The sequence below is a fragment of the Myotis nattereri genome, assembly GCF_964212035.1.
Source record: "Myotis nattereri genome assembly, chromosome: 13".
Taxonomy (NCBI): domain Eukaryota; kingdom Metazoa; phylum Chordata; class Mammalia; order Chiroptera; family Vespertilionidae; genus Myotis; species Myotis nattereri.
Genome location: NC_138088.1, coordinates 44,727,559 through 44,750,065, shown reverse-complemented (window position 1 = coordinate 44,750,065; position 22,507 = coordinate 44,727,559). Strand labels below are relative to the sequence as shown.

Genomic DNA, 22,507 nt, shown 5'->3' with positions numbered 1-22,507 from the left:
AAATTTTGTTATATATATTTGAATATAATAAAACCAATTTTTTAAAAAAACATCATATAGCTAGAAAGTGGTCAAGCTAGGATTTGAACCCAAATTTATCTGACTCTAGGGTCCATGCTCTCAACCTTAGGGCTTCACTGCCTCTGGAGAGGACAGCAAAACACGAATCAGGACATCTGAGTTCTTGCCTTGCTGTCCTGTGTGACTTGTACAGCCTGACCTTTTAAGGCCTCACTTTCCTCAACTGTTAAATAGTGAGACGAGATAAAATGTCGTTGACCGTTCCTGGCCGTCATTTGTCTGGTGATTTGGATTTTACAGCATGGAATGCCCCAAACCTGATTCCTGACCCAGATACCATTTGCTTCTGGCACACACTGGGAATGGGGGGGGGGGGGGGCAGCTATCCACCCCTTCCTTTGCTCCTCCCTTAGAGGTTTGCCCTGGAGTTGAGCCAGCCCTTGAGGAGGCCTCCACTCCCCCTTCCTTTCCCCATTCTGGGAGAGGGTTTGGGTCTGGCTGCACTCCAGGATAAACTTCCACAAGGCAAGAGATAACACAAAGTCAAGGTGAAGATCATGGCAGCCCTTAAAAAGGCCTCCTTGCACCCTAGAGTGGCTGCAGCTCTTCCACTCCAGAGCTGTCCATCCTGCCTGCCGGCGCCTGGCCACCATGTGGGAGCTCTTGGCTCTCTTGCTGCTCACCCTAGCCTATTTTCTTTGGCCCAAGGTAAAGACCCCTGGTGCCAAATACCCCAAGAGCCTCCCATCCCTGCCCTTGGTGGGCAGCCTGCCATTCCTCCCCAGAAATGGCCATCCGCACGTGAACTTCTTCAAGCTGCAGGAAAAATACGGCCCCATCTATTCCTTTCGTATGGGGAGCAAGACTACAGTGATGATCGGCCACCACCAGCTGGCCAAGGAGGTGCTTATCAAGAAGGGCAAGGAATTCTCCGGGCGGCCCAAAGTGGTAAGCAGGGCCCATTGTCCCTCCTCTCTCCCACCCTTGCGCAGTTCTTGGGCCAGGACCATGCCTAGGATGACCCTTTCAGCTCCAAACAACTTGTAATTCTTCCCCAAAGCAGACTATCAGGGCTCTGGGTTGGGGAGCAACCCCTCATGGTTCTACCCAGCCTCTAAACTAGGCAGGAAGAATTAAAGGAAGGCCTCATTTGCTGAGCTGCCCAGAAGGTGAAGTGGGGTGGGAGCAATGGCCTGAGGGGGGTCAGGGAGCCCTCACTCCTGTCATCTCATCCCGGAACTGGATAATGATCTCTCGGAGCCTAACATTTCCCTAATTAACTGAGATTGTGCATGTAAATATCTTAGCCCAGTGCCCAGGGCATAATAGTTTTATGGATGTTACTCTTCATGTGAAAAATGCGGATAGTGGATACTGTCCTCTATGGGAAAGTGCAAGGGGTCGCCTGGTCTGGGAGGGCTGGGGTTGCTGTTTCTCTGGAGCTGTCCCCAGCTGCTCCAGCTCACGGGGGTGGGGGTGAGGGGTTGGGCAGGCTGATCCACAGTAGCATTTTTAAGATACTGATGCTCTACCCTACAGAGCTTTCGGTGGTGCTCCTGGAGGAACAGGGAGCTAACCATCCAGAAACACTGCCAATGCCCATCCCAGCCCCCTGCTGCTGAGTACTCCCATGAACACCCCAGGCAGAGGCCCCAGCCATGCATCTTTGATCAGGCCAAGGGTTGACTGGTTTTCCCTTGGACCAGTCAGCCAGGTTTGCTAGCCAACTACCTGCCTCCCAACTCTACTGAGCTCTTCTCTTCAGCGCAAAGAGGAAGGAGGAGGCTAGTTACTTGGGGTTTGCAGGTCAGGGGAGGGCAGAGGGGAGGCTTTGGATCCTTGTGCTTTTTGGGGTGCCTCTGGGAAGAGATGGTTGACCCAAGTTCAGTCTGGGTGGACAAGACATCTGCACTCTCAGATGTGGCCCTGTGGTGGTGGGGGGACATGGCTTTGTAATGGAAAGGTGAACAAGGAGGAGATGAGCTTCGGTGCCATTAGCACTTCCCAGGGCGCCCAGGGCAAGGCAGAGGTCTGGGTAGTCCTCAATCTCTACAAGCCCCCCATCCCCACTCCTGTCCCCGAGACAGGCCCAATTCAGAGACCTTATCCCATCCACAGATGCCCTCCCCAGTCAGAAACAGATGAGAAAAGAGAGGCTCAGAGGTCCTCTGTCATTAAACTGAACCCAAGAACCCCTGCATTCTAACTGAGGGTTCTTTCTTTTTCCTCACTCTCTCTCTCTCTGATGGAATTGGGAGTGAGAGGGGCTTAGGACCTGACCTACCAAGGCCTCACTGTCTTGGAGAGAAGCAGGGATGCCCCACAGCATGGCGGTGACTGCCTTATCCCTTAAGCATGGGAATGGGTGCAGGAGACCCAGGGCAAGGGTTGATGGGTGGTTCCTAACTCCTACAGCCTTTCCTGTTTTTCAAAGACGACTCTAGATATCCTGTCAGACAAGCAAAAGGGTGTTGCTTTTGCTGACTATGGTGCCGGCTGGCAGCTGCATCGGAAGCTGGTGCTGGCCACCTTTGCCCTGTTCAAGGATGGCAACCTGAAGCTAGAGAAGATCTGTAAGTGCCCTGCCAGCCCCTAGGGCTCTGGAGGGAGAAGAGGGATGGGGAGGGAAGAAGGAATAGGGATGGTTCAATCTAGCGTTTTCTTGGCTACAGCTGCCATCTAGTGGCCATCCGCTACCTGTCCCTGACTAAGGTGGAACTGGTAGAGATGGGGTGAGGGTGCTGCTTAATTCCCCAGCCTCCTGTTCCTCTCTCCCCTCAGTATGTCAGGAAATCAGTTCGTTTTGTGATTTCCTGGTCACCCAGAACGGACAGTCCATAGATTTGGGCTTGCCTCTCTTCTTCGCGGTGACCAAAATAATCTGCTTCATCTGCTTCAACACCTCCTACAAGAATGAACATCCTATAATGAAGACCATACAGACATACAATGATGGCATCATGGAGTCTCTGGGCAAGAACAGTATAGTAGACATATTCCCTAAGTTGAAGGTAAGGATGAGAATGGGCCCCACCTTCAGATCCCAGTAGACCCTGACAGTTTCCCCAATTCTTACTGCTGTCCAGTGCCAGACCCACCTTTTTCTTGACCACCTCGGCCACTGTGACCTCTATCTTCTCTGACTCTTAAAACTTTGCTGCTTCTCCACATGCATTTTATACTCATAATAATGGATCATATTTATTTACTGTCATGTGCCGGTATTGAGCACTCTACATGCATTAATCATGGCATTCCCCTTGGAGGTAGGTTTTATTATCCCCATACAGATGAAAATACAAGCTTTGGGAAATTATGTAACTTGACCAGGGCTTCAGACTCAAGTGTATCTTCCTGTTAAAGGCTGAGCACACAACAGAGCCTATCTACTAAGTAAACATCAGTGCTTGATGTTTGATTGAATGGGAGGGGGAAGTAGAGACCAATTTCAAACAAGGGGTAGGGCTGTAGAGATTGAGGACTACCCAGACCTCTGCCTTTCCCATTCTGTGCTCCCACCTTGCTTTCATTTTGGTGGAAGGTTGGGGTTGGAGAGGGAACTCTTCTGAGACAGAAGGCAAGGATTTAACCCCAGGAGGGATTCTGGTAGCTGTAGAAGCAGAATGCAAGAGGGATGCATTTGAAATGTCTTTCTGCTTTCCAGATTTTTCCCAACAAAGCCCTGGAAATAATGAAGAATTGTACTAAAATACGAAATGAGTTGCTGACTGAAATCTATGAAAAACATAAGGTAGGTAATGGAGCAGAAGAGATTGCCAGTTAGGTTGAAAGTATCGTGAGACCAGGGTTGGGGTCCATTTTCAACACCAGAGCATCGCCAGAAGCTAGCAGAGAACCTGGCACATAGTAGGTGCTCAATAAAAACTGACCTAACTAATGAATAGAGGTGGGGAAGTGAGGAACTGAAGAGCATCCTAGAAGGGACCCATCCACCACCTCAAATTTAAAGAGGACCTAGAGCTGCCTCACCTCCATAGGCTCATAGGTCCTGATTAGACTCCCCTGGTCCCTCACTTCCAAGCAGAAGAAGCCTTTGTACCTCTAGCCTAGGATGGAAGTATGGGAGGGTGTTGCAGATGGGGCTCCTCCCTTTTCACATTTCCCAACTTTACCCAACCAGAAGAACTTCAACAGCAACTCTGTCACTAACTTGCTGGACATCCTGATTCAAGCCCAGATGAACTCAAGCAATAACAACACTGGCTCAGACCAGGATTCAAAGCTGCTTTCAGATCGACACATTCTTGCCACTATAGGGGACATCTTCGGGGCCGGTTTGGAAACCACCACCTCTGTGGTGAAGTGGACTGTGGCCTTCCTGCTGCACAATCCTGAGGTGGGCTTCTCCTTCCTACAGTGTTCCCAACACTCTTGATCTCAGCCAGATGCAACTCTGGAGAGAGAGAGAGAGAGAGAGAGAGAGAGAGAGAGAGAGAGAGAGAGAGAGAGAGAAATACCCCCAAACCTTTTATGCAGATGACTAGACTGCTCCCTCCATCCTTACCACGCAGTGGTTGGCTTTGGCCCTAGGATGGAGCTGCCTCATCTTCAGGAAGGAAAGCCTAGGCTGCAGAGCCACCATGGGGACAGGTCTGGGCCAACCCTTCTATTTTTTTTTTAATGTTTTTATTGATTTCAGAGAGAGGAAGGGAGAGAGAGAAGCACCAACAATGAGAATCATTGATTGGCTGCCTCCTGCACGCCCCCGACTGGGAGTAAAGCCCACAACCTGGGCATGTGCCTTGACCAGGAATCAAACCCGGGACCTCCTGATCCATAGGTTGATATTCAACCACTGAGTCACACTGACTGGGCAAGGGCCAGCTCTTCTAGATGTGACAATAGGGTTCTTCTAAGTCCCCGCTTCTCCTGGACTTAAAAGCACTCTGGCCACATCCGCCCTTCTCTGGCCCCCAGCTGCAAAAGAAGATCCAGGAGGAGATTGAACAGAACGTCGGTTTCAGCCGCACACCAACTCTGAGTGACCGGAACCACCTCGTGCTGCTGGAGGCCACCATCCGGGAGGTGCTTCGCATTCGCCCCGTGGCCCCTACGCTCATCCCCCACAAGGCTATCACTGACTCCAGGTATGCCTTCCCGCCCATTCACATCCAGCCCTCAGATGCACTCAACACTGCTTGCCCGCCCACCGGGCCCTCCTCCACTCCCTCAGCCCCCACCTTGCTGATCCACCTATAGTCAACCACTGACGATCAGTCATCTTACCATGACCCTATTGGTCAATGTATCCGCCACTCACTGATGCACAAGGACTGACCCACAGATCTACCTGACCTCCCTCGGAAGCTGCCTGCTGTCCTGGCGACACGGGGCCCGCGATGAAAGACTGGTGCTCTAGGCTCCTACTCAGTCCAGCAGCCACAACACATACACAGCGCACCGGCACGAAGGCATGCGCACGGCCCCTGGCTGACGCGGATAAACACAAGTGTTGATACATACGTGCATGTCAGGAAGGGAGGGCTGGAGAAGAGCTGCATTCATCCTGAATCTGGCAGAAGCTGAGAAAAGGAAGAGGGTGTGGGCGTGAGGGCGTAGAAGGCTCTTTTCCCCGGGGCTGGGGGACTGTGGAGACTCAGGGCTGAGCAGGTGGCTAAGCAGGTGGAGGAGGACAATATTCCAGACCTCCCTTTCCTTTCCCTCTCGGGCAGCATCGGCGAGTTTGCCATTGACAAGGGTACAAATGTTGTCATCAATTTGTGGGCACTGCATCACAATGAGAAGGAATGGCACCGGCCCGACCAGTTCATGCCCGGTGAGTCCGTTCTGTCCTGCTCCCAGGCCATGCAGCCAACCTGTCTCTGTGCTCTGACGCTCCAGCACTTCCCCTCTGCCAACCTGGCAACTAGAAAACTCCTGCCTCCAATGACACGGAACTACTGACACCCCATCCCACCTAGACTTACCCACCCTCTTCACAGCTGGGTTTCCTGCTTTCCCCTTCCACCAACTGCAAATCTTCTCCTCTAAGAAGCCCTCTAGGCATATGCCCCCATGAAGTGGGGCCCTTCTCCCCGTGGATGGTGGCATTTTTCATAGGCTGATACCACCTCCTTTCTATTCTTCCTGAATACCTCATTTCCTCTGTGTGATTAAGGGCTGCCTGAGCGCAGGGCTGTATCTCTCCTCAGGTTGGGGCTCCTCAGTCAGGGCAGAGGCACTCCTCTACTTACTCCAGCCCTGGCCCCTGCCTGATGCGTTCCCCATGTCCACAGAGCGCTTCCTGGACCCCACAGGGAGCCAGCTCATCTCGCCATCCTCCAGCTACTTGCCCTTCGGAGCAGGACCCCGCTCCTGCATAGGGGAGAACATGGCCCGCCAGGCACTCTTCCTCTTCATGTCCTGGATGCTGCAGAGGTTCGACCTGGAGGCCCCGGATGATGGGCAGCTGCCCTCCCTGGAGGGCATCCCCAACGTGGTCTTTCTGATAGACTCTTACAAAGTAAAGATTAAGATTCGCCAGGCCTGGAAGGAAGCCCAGGGTGAGGGTAGCACCTAGAAGTTTGCCTAGCGATCCACCCTGTGTGGCCCCACAGCACAGAATGAGAGGTGTTACTCTACCCTCCCGCCCTTCCTCCCTCCTCCTGGTCCACTCTGCCTTCTTTTCCACCCTGCAGCCCTGACAGTGATGTGCATAAAGTGTTTCTTAAGAAGGTCCCTGAACTTATTATATTCCTTACTATCATTGTTACCCTCCTTTGAAAAAAAGAAAAAGGGCCCTGAGTAGCTTATTCATTTAATTTGTTCACTCATTCTTTCAATAAATATTTTATTAAGCACCTCCTCAGTCCCACTCACTGCTCCTGGACACTCAAGCTCCCTGGTCTCCTGAAGCTTACATTTCTAATGAGAACTAACAAATAGATAAGCATTTCAGAGACTCACAATTCCTCTGCAGTCAATGATACCAGGTGATGGTGATTCGAAAAGAGAATGGCAGAGGTGGGGAGTGGCTACTGTAGACAAGTGGTAGGGGAAGGTGCAGAAGACGACCCGGGGGACAGTGCCCCTGGCTGAGGGAGCAGCAAAGGGAGGAGTTCTCCAGGTGGGAGGTCAGTGTGGCTGGGGCAGAGCAGCAAATGAAGGGGAGTGTCCCTGATGAAGTCAGACTGGAGACAGGGGCCAGGTCCCATGGAGCCTTTGAAATTAGCAGGAAGGAACCTAGGTTTTTTATCCCAAGTGTGCTAGGAAGTCACTGCAGGGTTTAAACATGTAAGTGGAAAGGTCTGGTTCATATTTTATTTTTTAAAATATATTTTTATTGATTTCAGAGAGCAAGGGAGAAGGTGAGATAGAAACATCAATGATAAGAGAATCATTGATCGGCTGCCTCCCCTTCTTTGGACCGAGCCCGCAACCCGGGCATGTGCCCTGACTGGGAATTGAACTGTGACCTCTTGGTTCATAGGTTGACGCCCAACTACTGAACCACACAGGCCAGGCTGGTTCACACTTTAAAAAGATCATCCTAGTTGCTGAGTGGAGACTGACCTGTGGAGGGATGAGAGTGGTGGCAGGGAGGAGGAGGAGGCTGCTGTGCTGGCAACAGCAGTGGAGATGGTGAGAAGTGGTGGGGTTGAGTTATATTTTGAAAGTAGACCAAGGGATCTTGTTTGCTTTGATGCAAACAGTCATTGGGTGTATGTACCTCAATGCTATGGCTTAGAGGGAATGTGTGTATTCCACAAACTCAACCCACCACTACCGACCACTCTTGTCTTGGTCCCCAGTGACCAGCAGGTCTTCTTTTCCTTGTCCTGTCCAGTAGACACTGCCAGGACAGGGCCTCCACAGCAGCCTTCTGCTAAAGTGCCGGGCTCTGCCCCTGCTCCCCACTCCCCAGGAAGTCTATAAATGCCTCACTAGAAAATGGAACCCAGCCCTGGCCCATGTGGCTCAGTTGGTTGAACATCATCCCATACACTGAGAGGCTGCCAGTTGGATTCCCTGTCAGGGCTTGATCCCCAGTAGGGGGCGTGCAGGAGGCATCAATGTTTCTCTTTCTCTCCCTTCCTCTCTAAAATCAATATAAAAACATATTTAAAAAAAAAAATGGAACACAGACTTTTTCAAACCTTGAAACCAGCATCTTTAAGCCTTGGCCACTGGCCAGTCTGCAAGTGAAAGATGTCCCTGGAAAAACTGACCCTGCTCTTTAGCCTAGAGAGGCCCCAATCCCAGCTCCCTGGCGCCAGCCAGACCAGGGTCAGATCATCAACACCCTGTCCTTCCTTTCAGACTGGGGAGGAGCTCTGGAAGGACCAGCAGGGCAAGGCTGAGACCATGCTTGACCAAGTTCTCAGAGGGAAGGAATCAAGGAATTCATTGAAAGGAGGGAGGAACAAGGTTTCCCATTACCTCTTCCTTCAAAAGCTTTGTAAATCCAGTGGTGGTAGACCATTCCCTACTGTCCCCCCAACTCACTCCTGGCCTTCACTGCCAGTGACCCGGGGCCTTGCTTAAGGGCCCACAGGAGAGTTTGTTAGCCGCTGTGGCTGACCCCAGCCCCCATCACAAGCAGCTTGGAGAGATGTGGACACCACGGTGAGCTAATGGGGAAAGGGTTAAAGTGGATAGTCCCTCCCTCCTGCCCCACTCTGGTGCCAGGCTAGATTGGTTGGAGGAGAGTTAAGTGTTCCAAATTTGTTCAAAATTTGAAAAGCATTTTGCAGGCTAGTGATGAACAGGTAAACAACTAGCGGAGGGTCTGTGTCTCTTATAGAAGCAGTGGGTGAGTGTAACTGGGATGGAAACATCTACTCCAACTGTTGAGTCAGACCACGGATGGCAGGGAAATGAGACTAACCTTCCAATTTGAAGATGACAACACTGAGGGCCGATGGGGTGGGGGTGGGGGGCGCTTGGGAGGGACTTGCCCTAAGCCACACAGCCATTAGGCAGCAGGGCTGGGACCAGAACCCAGGATTTCAATGATGCAGGACGAGAAGTGGCCGTGCTCTCCTACCTGTCCCATGTCCATGCAGAAGGGCTCAGGTGACTAACTGGGGAGAGTACAAAGCTCAGTGTCCTTTCAGGAAATGATCTCATGAACTGATTCTTACCCAACTGCTCTTTCCCTGCCTGAAAGGCTCTTACCGCTTACTTAAATCCTCCCACCTGAATGTCAGTGAAGCCCTCCTCCAGGCCATGTCTCATGACTCCTACCCCTCAGCTCTGTTCCCTGGTACTAAATCCCGACTGCATCTGAGCACCTTCCTGGGCCTAAAATGGGTGTGGTGTCCCCAAGAGACACTGTCTACCCCTATATCTCTGGAGTTCAAGCCTGAGCCCTCTCATGTTCTTTACCCTGCACATGGCCCCTGACAAGTAGGTTAGTCACACAAGAGGACTGGATTAAACGCTCTGAGTTTAACTGGCTAATTGGTCTAGTGATAAACAGACTCCATCTCCTTGTGCGGAAGGAAGCCCAGACCTTTGGGTAAGCTGGAAGGTCTTTGCCAATAACCCAGTCACCTTTCCAGCCTCAGACTGCTCTTAACCAGTGATGATAAACAAACACTAAACAAAACCAGTGCTCTGGGGCTGGTGGTGAGGAACAACCCTGATGTGTCATGTGTGCTGGTTACATGATGTGGATACCCCACTGTGACCGATTTCAAGCCACCAATGTGATGTCATGGACCACGGAGTTGGGAAGAGATGCACAGGAGCACTGTTATTTATCATTATATTATATAGTAAATACCATTTACTGCAGCTCGTAAAATTCCTGAAAATTTAGTAACCAGCTCTGTGAGCTAAGCATTGGCCCTCGTAGGAGAAATGAGCTGCCCTGTCCTTTAGAAGAGCAGCTCCCAGTTTGAGGGGAGGACCTCTTCCCTGGTAACCTTGGTGTGCAGTGTGGGTGGCTGAGAGTGCATGATTGTTCTGGTCGGTCTCTTGTGGCCACAAAACCCGAAGCAATGAGGAGTCTTCTCTCCAGTCATGCTTATGGGTGTAAACATCCAACTTTATAGGACAGGAAGCCAATCGCAGACTGGGGTGGAGAGAGGACCAGACGAGAACCTGGTCACCCGGGTTCTGGTTCCCAGACTCTCTGGTTTTCCTAGCCCTGGATCTTGGGCCCATTGCTAGCTTCTTGAACCCCACTTTCCTCAGCTGTCCAGTGGGGTAACTTACCACCTGTGCTGCCCATTATCTGAGGCTCTGGTGAAGATGAAAAGCAGAAAGGGCTGTGTGAGTAGGAGAGTTCCACACCAACCGGAGTTACAGAAGATAAGAAGTCAGGCTGTGGAGGCAAGTTCGGTGTCGTCATTTACAGACCAAATGACAATGGGCAACTTACTTGAACTGCTAAAACCTCAGTTTTCTCATCTGTAACCTGGGTGACTGAGGTGTATCACCCTCAGAGTGTCGGTACCTCAATAAACACTGGCTTTGTCATTGCCTATATCCAGATCCACAAAATAAGTCCTTCCCTACGGGTTTTATACAAACCTCCCAAAGGCCACCAGCTTGGTCAGAAGGAGGAACAAGTGTGTCCAGATGGTCCATCGAAGGACAGGACCTCCGGGACCTTCCTCTGGCAGCGGGGGAGTGGGTAGAGAGCCCAGGGACAGACTCTTCATGGCTCCCGCACTGAAGGTGGTTTGTAACACTTTCCAGGGCTGGTTTCTTGAGACTTCTTGGTGAGATGTGCAGTGGAAGGCTAAACTGTGGTGAGGAGCTGGCTTGTACGAACTGAGGAGCGACTTCAGATCAAACATCCTCTTCTCCCCCTCACAAGCCACCCAAAGCTCTTTATTCCTCAGAGGAAGGACCAAAACACTCTTGCAAGAAAAAGCCACAAAGACCCAGAGCTCTAACTCCTGACAATTTTACAATGTTTCCAAGAGGTTACACCTCCCTGTGGAAGTGGACGGTGGTCTGCAGCAGGCACCACCGCTGTCTCAGGCAGGAGGCCATTGGGCACTGAGGGGCTCTGCTAGGCGAAGCCTGGCTGGGCGTGGGGGCCTCGGAGGGCTTATGAAAAGGCAAGGGGGAGGAGAAAATGGGATAAAGTAGCCTTTGGGGATCTGGTGTCTGGTTCACCTTTCACCATGCTACTCCCCTGTTCAGTACATCTTTGAAAAGACGAGTTCTTCACGGGACACCAACATACAACTGTCGCACTGACTAGTGGACTGCCTGAGCTTTGGAGTCAACCGATGTGGGTCCAGACCCTGACTACCACTTATTAGCTGTGTGATCTTGGACAAGTGAATCAACAACTCTGAATCCCATGAATCAAGCAGGAATAATTACAGTCCATACCTCAAAGGGCTGTTTTGAGGCTGAAATTTAAAAACGTAGGTAAGATGCTTACACAAGACCCAGCATTGTGTAAAGTCAACAAACGAAACAGTGGACAGTTCAATTATTTTCATTACCAGCTTATCTCTCCAGCTTCATCTCCTGTCACTTCCCAGAATGCAATTATCTAGAAAGATTAAATTGCTCCTAGCTTTTTTTAAAAAAATACACTTAGACCTGCTATGGTTTTATTGATTTCAGAGAGAAAGGGAGAGGGAGAGACAGAAACATCAATGATGAGAGAATCATTGATCAGCTGCCTCTTGCACGCACCCTACTGGGGATTGAGCCCGCAACCCAGGCATGTGCCCTTGAGTGGAATCGAAACTGGGACCCTTCAGTCTGCAGGCTGACGCTCTATCCACTGAGCCAAACCAGCTAGGGCTGCTCCCAGCTTAGACATGACACCCACACTCTCCTGTTTTAGACCTACTATGGGTCTGTTTGTTTTTGCACTTTTCAGCACCTGGCACATAGTGGGCACTCAATAATCTACAGACTGAACATTTGCCTGGAGTTCCCTTTACACCTTTCTTCACCTGGCAAGCTCAGTTCAGGTTTGTTCCAGGAAGGCTGTCCTGAAGCCCCAGGTGGGCACATGCTCTTCCAGTGTCCTGTGCACCACATGCTTCATGGTACTTTCCATGTGCTACTAAAACTGTTTACGTGCCTTTCTTCCTCTCTAGACCATTAGGTCTTCTAAAGATATAGGTCTAGAGCAGGGGTGGGCAAACTTTTTGACTCGAGGGCCACAATGGGTTCTTAAACTGGACCGGAGGGCCGGAACAAAAGCATGGATGGAGTGTTTGTGTGAACTAATATAAATTCAAAGTAAACATCATTACATAAAAGGGTACGGTCTTTTTTTTTAGTTTTATTCATTTCAAACGGGCCGGATCCGGCCCGTGGGCCGCAGTTTGCCCATGGCTGGTCTAGAGCATATCTGCATTCCCAGTGTCTAGCACATGGTAGGTGCTCAATAAATGCTCAACTCTTATATCAAGGCCACTCACCCACCGGGTGGAAACCTGTATCCCAAACACCTCCCAGGACCCACTGCCCTTTGCAGTAGGCTCAGCCAGAAGCAGGTTTCCAGCAGGTTAGGTCAACCCTCAGCCAAACCCACTTCCCGCTCCTTCTCCTGAGTGAAGCCATTTTTGCCCCCTCCCCCCGCCCCCAAAACAGAGGCAACTGGAGAATGGGGAATTTCCTGAAATTCGAGTTCATCAAAGCTACTCTGGTTTGTGCTCTGGGGCGTTGGTACTGTCTCCACCTGAACGTGGTCACCTGGGGGAGGAACTCAGGGACCCAGGCGTCTGGTGTGCAGTGACGGAGGCAGGCTGCAGACCTGGGCAACAGGGTATGCACGCCCCTGGCACACAACCTCTGAGTTGTATGTTTGTTTTTCTGCCACTCAGACATTCGATTAAAGACAGGAATGATGTACTCCCCACGTCTTCCCTGTGGTTTTAGAGCACGGCTGTCTCCAGATGCTACCGTGGCTCCCCTGGGATTACGTGGAGGAGACCAACAGCTTAGAAAGAAAGAGGCAGCCACCATCCCACTTGAGTCACTGAAGGGCCAGGGCAGTGTCTTCTAGCTGAGGGTCAAAGATGGCGGCAGGGACATGTCTGGCTGACACTGGGCTCTTAGAAACAATAGTGCTGACTGCAGGGTAAACTCCAAGGCTAGGGAACAGAATGCTCTCTGCTCTCTGTCAGCACCCCACTAGTGACTGCTCCACTTGGGGAGTCAGGAGCCCCTTCAGGGAGGATTCCACATCACCTTGCTCTGCCCACCTGTAGGCTGCCCAAAAAGTCTTGCTGGGTTGGGCTGTTCCTTCCTTTTGAGCAAGGACTTAACATCTGACGAAGTTTAATAGGGCAGTCTTTAGAAAGTAGTAACCATGAGTCTTAGGAATAATCACTGTCCTAAGGTGACATGTTGACACACCAGTGGTTCCCCAAAAGTTTAAAAATCAGTTCTGAGTTCCCTGCCTGGTATTCGAGACCTCAAACTACCTCCCACGACTGCTCGGGGGTCTCTGAATCTGTACCACTCCTTCATCTCAATCCACCTCATATTGTTAACAATTGTCACATGGGTGTGCTTTTGTCTTCCCAAGTATAATTTAATTTCCAGAGGGCATAGGCCCGACTTATGTACAGCTTTTGCATTTTCCTTAGCATCTGGCACAGTGCTGGGCACCAAGTAGAAGAATCACTAAGACATATTTTGCATATTAAATTCCAAGGCCAAGCACCCATCCACATTTCTATCATAGCATTAAGAGGTTTCAGAGTACTTGTTTCCTTTTGAGGGTCATGTTTTAGTTTCGAGGTATCTAACAAAACAGGCTTCTGCTTTTGGGGGGTCTGATTTTAACCTGTTTGTGGAACTTTGCGAAGTATTCAAACATCAGACATATACCCTTGGCGGAAGAAGGGTTTCGGGGAAACTCCTCAGCATAAAGCGTGGCCTTAGCAGCAGCATTGCCCGGCTTGCTCTTGGCCCTGCAGTTTCTGCCTGGCCTAGGAGCCTGTCCTCAACTGTCGGGCGACTCTCTCAGCCTCTGTGTGGAGAAGGGAAAAGCGCTTGTGGTTATGAATCTCAAGGCACGACTCCCTGAAGTCTGAAGTAGAGGAAAAAGGAACAAAGTGTTTCAAGGAAAAAAGCGTGTTGGGATTTTTGGGACTGATTTTATTTGGGCTTCTCACAGTGGTTAGAGCCACTCCGTCTTCAGAACAATCACAGCACAGGAAATGCGTCACCGAGACTGCCCAGAAAGGTCTGACCAGCTGAATCTTATTGCTTAAAATACACAAATTCACATAACTGACAAATGGTGATGTGCTGCACATAGGAATGTGTTAGCATTTGCAAATCTTCTGACTGTAGCACCAAACCCTCGACCAACCCCTTCCTTCTCATTCACCTGGAAAACCAGACCACCAAATCTCCCTGGCCCCTAACTAGTCCTTCAACTCCCCGTTTCCACCTCCCTTTGCATGCAGGCCAGCCTCCTGGAGCAGGGACAAGCTGTGACTGCTGGAATCAAGCCCCGCTCCCGGGTTCCATTACCCCGACTCCTGCCTTTAGGGTGGGACGCCGCAGTGAACCTTAACACTCAGACCAGTTCCCCACTCTAATGGGGAAGGAAACATGAGCGGGCCAGAATTTATCCATTTGATCAGTGAACTGAAGGCAGACTCATTTTGGTAAAACTTGATGTCCTTGGAGACACTTCAGTGAGTTGTTCGGGATTTTTTTTTTTTAATGGTGGAAGGAAAGGCATCTGAGGGCTGCTGACGCACTCCCACCCACTCTTGCTACGCACAGGCTTGCTGGCATGAGCTAGACCTCAGCAGAGGGAGGTAAGCCCTGTGGTGTCTGCCAAACCTCCTGGCAATTCTGGGCAGGGCTGACGTCTGGGCCACAGCTAGTCCAAGCTTGTCCCTGAAGATCCAATTAAGCCTTCGGTCTGGAGTTCCACCTTCACCTTCTGTGCCGAGTGGTTGTGAACACCCCCTAGGGGGCTGATACCGAGGGCCAGGAGCAGGCGAGGGAGGCAGACAGGTTCAGAGCATGTTTCCATTTACAGGGAACAGAACACAGGCCTCCGCATGTCCACGGAGCAATGTGCAAATTGCAGTGATGGGTAGAGGAAAACCTCTACTTTGAGGACAGTATCTCTGGCAAACAAGGGACTGCCATCGACAATGCTGCTGAATACACCCAAGTACACAGTCAGACAATTGTTCAGTAAACAGTAAATGCGTAAAATAAATTACCTTGAGAGGGCCATATCTGCTCCAAACATGTGGTAAATGGGAACAGAATGGCTGCCAGTCAAAGTATATTCACAGGAAAACAGGGCTGGGGGCTCACACACAACAAACACACACACACACATACAGGTTATCCAAAAAGTCATTGTATCCGGACTTCACTTTGTTCAACACAGATTTTGGTTTCGTGGACTTCAAACGCAGACACGCATTCACCTCACAGCCTTGGATTTGTCTATTTTTGTATATGTCTATACTTTTTCCCTTTCTTATCATAAGGTCAATGCCTAGTCTAAATGTCATCGTTCAAGAGGGGGGAAGAACCAGACTCTTCAAATGAACAGGGCAGGGCAGGGAATGTTAGTTTCGGCTGCATGCTTTCTCCATTCAGATTATTCCCATCAAAGCTCCACTAGTTATCTGAGGCCGAACTGTAGTAACAAGGATCTTGTGGTCCTTCTGGATGGCTCCTCCGGCTCCTCCACCCCCTCCCGGGGCCACTCAGACTCTTTACATCGGCTACGATTAGTTACCCGACTCACAAGGGGAGGGGGGCATAAAAACCACAGACAACCAAGGCATTTCCCCCCAAGTGGTTAGTTAAAACAACAAACTTATTCAGAATCAAGAGAAAATACTGTGTGAGAACAGGCCTCTGGGGCTGCCCTTGCTCAGCACCACAGCCTCATTTGTTCAGAGAACAGTGAGACAGACAGGCCCACAGCCTGTGTGCTTGGGTTGGGGGAGGGCCCTGGTCACCTGTGAGCACAGACCAAAGGGCAGAGAGGCAGAAAGCTGCACCTCTATCCACCGCTGTAGCTCAGGGCTTCCTGTGCACCCATAGAAGGTCCAGAGATAGCCTTCACCCAAGCCGCTACACAAAGCATCTCCTCTGGCTCTTTGAAGGCCGAATTGAGAAAGAGCCGCAAACTTCCCTTTTCCAGAACAGAATTCTTGCCTGCCCACTGGTAAAGCTCTTGTTTTCAGCTCGCTTTTGTTCTTTTTCTATTTTAAAAAATGAAAAACAAAGAGAAGGCAGTATAATCTTCTCCACCTGCATCAGTCTGCGGCCAGCCAGAACGTGCTGGGCAGGGGCCCTCAAGGATGCAGTGATGCATTGATCTCGTTACCTGGAATTTGGGAATGCAACAAACCCTTACCTACCACACAGCTGCCCACCAGCCCTCATCTGCCCACAGGATTGGCCCAAGTCCGGCTCTGCAGACACTGGCATCAAGGGATGACAACCCCTGGGTCTCCTCCACCCAGGGCTGAGACCTGCTGCCTCTCCCAACGGACACAGCAAGGTTCTCTTACACTAATACCAGAGCAAAAATCCATTCCATCACTAAGTCACCTCAGGGCACAGTCTCAGCTTCCTTCCTCGGGGACTTCTTAAACACACGGTACCTCCAACCAGGCAGGTAGTGAAATACGACTTGAAAAGGAAAAAAGGGAGATGGGTGGGGAATGAGGAATGAGTCACAGAACCAACTTCTCAGCCCTCCACAATACTGTGCTTCTATGGGGGGCGGGGCATCCACACCCCAAACTGTACCTGGAGATGTAGGAAAATGCAGAAACAAAGGAGGAAAAAAGAAAAAAAAAAGACCAAGTGGCTGTACCACTTTCTTGGAAAGTCACTTAATGCTTCTCTCGTGGTTCTCCCCTGCCCTGGTTGCTTTGCCAAGTTCTCAGATACAGGCAGGGCCTGCTCTAGCTGGGGGAGCTGCTGCTCTGGGAGTTTGGGGAGTCCTGCTCATTGATGGTGTTCAGCAGCAGGCACGTCGGTGGCCGGGGCAGGTGGAGATGCCCAAGATCTCGGGCCTGCTCCTCGGAGGGCTGGCATAGCCCTTCCTCCTCGTCACCAGGGGGCCGCACGTGGCAGCTGTCGCAGAATTCCAGGGGTCCATCCAGAGCGTCGTCAATAAGTGTGCTGAACTCTTTGAGGTTGTCGTCGTGGTGGCCCCGGTTGCACACACACACCTCAATGCCCGAGTCACCCGTGAAGCGGCGATGTCTGCCAGGCGTCTTGTCCTTGCTGTCGGGGAGGGCGCTGCCCTGCTCGCAGCTGTAATCTTTCAGCAGCTCCTCCTTACATTCGGAATCTTTGTCCAGGAAGGCCCCAGGGGCCAGATCCCCCAAGTCAGCCACAGAGCCACTGGGCTCCATTCCAGGGGCTTTGGTGGCTGCTGGGTTGTCTGGCATGTCGATGGTGGAGGGCTCAGGGTCAGCGATGATGCTCGGGGGTCTTGTGCTGCTTCGGCTGGGCCCTGACAAGGGGCTGCTCTGGGCCCCCTGGGAGCCCCTGGCGGGATCAGCACCTGGGGGGCTGCCGCCTGCAGGGCCACACTGTGCAGACAGCTGCTGCTGCTGTAGTTGGAAGGCACTGTATGGTGGGGGAGGAGTTGGAGGTCGGTTCACCACTTCCTCATAAGGAGGTAGTAAATAGTTTGGCAAAAACCCTAAAATGGGGAGGTAGGGAGGAGAAATTATTGCACTGGCAATTGTTCTAGGACAGAGACATTACACATATGTCTCTTCCCACCCCAGCATACCCACTGAGTGACAGCTACAGCTCTTGGTTGTGGGCAGGGCAGGGAGGGCTGTGGGAGTCACCTAATCCAGTGTCTTGAAACCCGAGAGCCCCTAAAGCTGCTTCATAGGCAAAGATTTCTGCCTGTATGGCCTGGAGTGAAGGCAGAGGGTTAGGAAAATGTGGTGGGTGGCCAAGAGATCATTTCTGTCTGGAATGGACCTGCTTCACATGCAAGCACGTCTCCTGTTTCACGGTCAGACTGTCCTCCATTTATGCCCCATAGGCCTTGGGGTCAGGAACCCTAACTTAGGACTCTGACTACTTTTTCTTCCCCCAACCTTCTAGATGTATACCATGAAGAGGGCCTTATTCTGGGAGGTTGTAAATCTGTGTTGTCTCTCACTCTAGTGTGGCTGGAGGTGGTCTGGAAAGATAAACCAAACCTCATCCTGACTCAGATCAAGAGTGGGTGGCTTACCAGTGAAGGGTGAGGGCCTGTCATCCAAGACTTATTAAGAACATGCCAGGTGAGTTATCTTTTCACTGTGCTGAATGTTTCGAGGCAATGATGATCTGATTGTTATTGTTAGCATTTATGGAGCACTTACTATATGCCAGGCACTGTATTAAGCACTTAACCCTTCTACATGTGAAATTCCACAGTTGTGATCACATTTTTCTATAGAACACACTGCAAAATGGCTTTGGACAAGCTGCAGAGCCAGGCCTTCACCAACTGAGAGGTCATATGTATGGAAGCCCAGAGAAGTCAGGTGAATGCCCTTCAGTGAGTCACCAAGTTTCTTGATTCTCAGAAAGTACAAATGTCACCTCCACACACACCTGCCCCTTTCATGGCAGCCTCTGCTCAGCATGATAGTAAACTAAATGGGAGGATTTCAGACAACTGATCTCTAAATCTCAATTCACTCACATCATACATCATCCAACTACCTGTCTAAAAAAATCTGCCAAAGCAGCAGAGACCTGGTGAGAACCCAGACAGCGTAGATGTGGAATGGCCCAGTGCACCCCCAGCACTGGCTCCTCGGTATAAATGTGACTGCCCCCTGTGCCTGTACTTTCAAAGCCTGCTCTGTGCTTGGCAAGGAGGCAAACCCCAAGGCCCATAGGAGCCCTGGCCACCAATACACAGTCTGGGTGTCCTGGGCTCCTGAGGGTGGAATTGGGGGGCTTTGGGGTACGTACTGAAATAAAATGGCAGCGCTGAGTAATTGTGGGCTTCCCGGTAGGCAATCAGGTTGATTTCATGTTGCCGCTGCTGGGCCTGAAGGCGGTGCTTGGCTCGGCGGTGGTGGCAGACACAGCAGCAGCTCAGGATGATGATGATGGTCCACACCAGCCAGAACCCTGGGGGTGGGGAAGCAAGACAGAGAGGCAGGGACATAGTGAACACCAGCCAGAGGGCAGTCTCAGAACAGGGAGGCTCCCAGCAATGCCCACCTGGTCAACGCTGGAACTGTCAGGCCTCGCTCAGTGAATTCACATTTAGAACCTGCATTCCATTTTCATAAATGTTTGTGCCGAAGTGAAAGACACATGGATGGAAGAAGGCAGATTGTAAGAATGACAGTAAAGGAGGCCACTCAGTCTGGGGCGCCTCCAGGGGCCTTAGGGGAATGGCAGAGTGCCAAGGCAACTCTCCAGCCCCAATGGTCCTCCCATATTTTAGGTTTGATGGCTATCATATATGCTCCCCTTTTAGGACAGTGTACTCTTCCTCTGTTAAAAGATCTCTGAGAGCCCAGCCAGTGTGGCTCAGTGGTTGAGCATCAACCCATGAACCAGGGGGTCACGGTTCGATTCCTGGTCAGGGCACATGCCTGGGTTTCAGGCTCGATCCCCAGGGTGGGGTGTATGGAAAGCAGCTGATGGATGACTCTCTCTCATCATTGATGTTTCTGTCACTCTCTCTCCTGGCCTCTCTCTGAAATCAATAAAAATGTATTTTTAAAAAAGAGATCTCTGAGAAAATGCTCTAGCTTCTTAGTGTCCATCTTCTCCCACGAGGACAGCTCCAGGCTTACTTTTACTGCTGACATCAGGCTACTCACCAAAAGCAAAGAGCCTCTCAAAATCGCCACAACTCAGCTGATTAGTAACTACAAAGGGGCCTCGGAGGGGCTGCCTGATAAAGCAATTCTTAGGGTTTTCCTGATATCATCAAAAGGATCTGGGGCTTTTCTCTACCATGTACCCTCCACAATGTAAGAATCCCTAAAGTTAGAAGTGGAAAATTCTAATTGCCTCAGGGCCATCTCTTCCCCAGGGAGTGCAAATGACTTCCTCAGCCCCTGATATAATCCGGTACAATTCCATCTCCTAGTCACACAAACACTCCACTCCCACCTCCTTTTGGCCTGCAGTTGCATTAGACTCGGGGCCATTAGCAGCCTCCCCTCCTTCCTCCCTGTTCCAGAGACGGTAGAGGAACAGGGGAGAAGGCCCACAGCCCTCTTTTCTCCGGGTGCATTATTTCTTCTCATTTCCCACTGGTTCTTAGTTACTCCTCTCCAATTTTCAAATGTATACAAAAAAAGCTTTCTAAATACTTTCTTTAATTAATGAGCAATTTTGTTTTAAAATATATATACACATGAAGGAACTGGAATGAAAAACACAAAAAAGTGACCCATCTTTTAAGTAGTGAGTTATGACAAATTTTAATTTTCTTTCCCCAATTATTTTCTTCCTTCAAATTATAAAAATCAAAACTAAGTAAATTAAAACTTAATATATCTGTGATTAATTTTATTTTTGCAGGTTTTTATTTTAAAAATTAATATATTTCTGGGTAGCTTTTCAAATTACTCTGGGAATATAATCATATAATGAAATGACAGGCGTCATTAAAAATTATTCATAGAGCCCTTGCTGGTTTGGCTCAGTGGATAGAGCGCTGACCCGCGGACTGAAGGGTCCTGGATTCGATTCCAGTCAAGGGCATGTACCTTGGTTTCGGGCTCGATCCCCAACGGGGGGCGTGCAGGAGCCAACTGATTGATGTTTCTCTCTCATTGATGTTTCTAACTTTCTCCCTTCCTCTCTGTAAAAATCAATAAAATATATATTTAAAAAATTATTCATAGCCCTAACCCAGGGGTGGGCAAACTTTTTGACTCGAGGGCCACAATGGGTTCTTAAACTGGACTGGAGGGCTGGAACAAAAGCATGGATGGAGTGTTTGTGTGAACTAATATAAATTCAAAGTAAACATCATTACATAAAAGGGTACAGTCTTTTTTTTTTTTAGTTTTATTCATTTCAAACGAGCCGGATCCGGCCCGCGGGCCGTAGTTTGCCCACGGCTGCCCTAACCGGTTTGGCTCAGTGAATAGAGTGTTGGCCTGCGGACTGAAGGGTCCCAGGTTTGATTCTGGTCAGGGGCATGTACCTTGGTTGCGGGTATATCCCCAGTGGGGGATGTGCAGGAGGCAGCTGATCGATGTTTCTCTCTCATCGATGTTTCTAACTCTCTATCCCTCTCCCTTCCTCTCTGTAAAAAAAAAAAAAAAAAAAAAAAAAAATCAATATATTTAAAAAATAAAATAAAAAATTATTCATATATACTATTTTTAAATGATATTTCTAATATTAAATAAAAAAGCAGATTATAAAACAGTATAAAATATGATCCCAATTTCTGCTTTTAAAAAAAGTGTATCTAAACATCTAGGAATGATCAGGAAGTTAATCCCAAGGTTATTCCTGGATAACAGGTCATATTTCTGGTACCAGCTCCTTCATTTTTTGCTTATCTACATTTCCTAATTTTTCTAAGGTGAATGTACTTCTTTGAAATTAAAAAATGTATCTGCCCTAGTTGGTTTGGCTCAGTGGATAAAGCATCGACCTGCGAACTGAAGGGTCCCGGGTTCAATTCCAGTCAAGGGCACATGCCTGGGTTGTGGGCTCAGTCCCCAGTAGGGGGAGTGCAGGAGGCAGCCAATGATTCTCATCATTGATGTGTCCACCTTTCTCCCTCTCTTCCTCTCTGAAATCAATAAAAACATATTTTAAAAAATTTATCTGAGGACCAATTTGCAGGTAAGTTGTTATTAAATGAGAATAGATTTTACTATTGTTCACTTATTGTCTATTCTGAATAACTTCAGATTTTTTTCCATTACAAATGCTACATCTAGTTTTTATCATCTGCTTTATAATTATAAATCTGTTTAGAATCTGTTAAGTATTTCCACATGTACTTCTTGCCAGAATGAGCTAACATCATGTTTTTTTGTATGCTTTTTTAAAGGCTTCCTTCTCCCTACAGACAGACCTATAAATGAAGAGAATCCTGTTTTTTTTTCCATTTGTACCACAACACACTATTCTGAAAGATCCCACGGACATTTAGGGTGTGGCCTCTAGCAACAGCTCTTTCTGTTCCCCAGGGGTGTCCCCACTGAATCTCCCCACAAAGCCAGCCTTACAGGGTGAGATGGCAAGGCAGTACAGCTGCCAGGCTCTGGCAAGCTGTGTGGCACCTAACTGCTTGTGGTATGTGTTCAGTGGAACTTTCTGCAGAGCCCTGGCAACAGGAGGGCAGGCAGAGGGCAATGGGAAGAGGAATTTTTCCCCATTTCCCCATCAGCAGACAGAAAAACCTCCTTTCCAACCAGAGAACATAAACTTAATTTGAAGTTAGAAGTCTTCCTCCCCTTCCCAGATTCACTTTGACATTTGCTTATTCAACTTACATTTCTCTTCTGTTGCTGGATGACTGAAGATTAGACAGACACTGCTAGCAGAGCCCAGAGGATGGTGCTGAGGCCAGAAA

General features: G+C 49.7%; 2 protein-coding genes across 2 annotated transcripts in view; one reads left to right on the top strand and one right to left on the bottom strand.

Annotated features, from left to right (window-relative positions):
* Positions 1 to 672: 672 nt before the first annotated feature.
* CYP17A1 (cytochrome P450 family 17 subfamily A member 1) lies at positions 673 to 6,841 on the top strand (the record flags this gene model as incomplete). The annotated part of the gene is made up of 8 exons (XM_081104631.1): positions 673 to 969; positions 2,456 to 2,594; positions 2,803 to 3,032; positions 3,686 to 3,772; positions 4,163 to 4,378; positions 4,960 to 5,129; positions 5,715 to 5,818; positions 6,279 to 6,841. The coding sequence occupies 8 exons, from the start codon at positions 673 to 675 to the stop codon at positions 6,560 to 6,562; spliced, it is 1,527 nt and encodes a 508-aa protein (XP_080960757.1). The 3' UTR covers positions 6,563 to 6,841.
* Positions 6,842 to 14,057: 7,216 nt separating this feature from the next.
* Positions 14,058 to 22,507, bottom strand: part of WBP1L (WW domain binding protein 1 like) — a 58,705-nt gene continuing 50,255 nt past the window's right edge. The window contains exons 3-4 of the mRNA XM_081104629.1: positions 18,913 to 19,074; positions 14,058 to 17,629 (exon numbers count right to left, since the gene is read on the bottom strand). Of these exons, the coding sequence (XP_080960755.1) occupies positions 16,881 to 17,629; positions 18,913 to 19,074 (911 nt within the window). The 3' untranslated portion in view covers positions 14,058 to 16,880. The remainder of the gene's footprint in view (positions 17,630 to 18,912; positions 19,075 to 22,507) is intronic.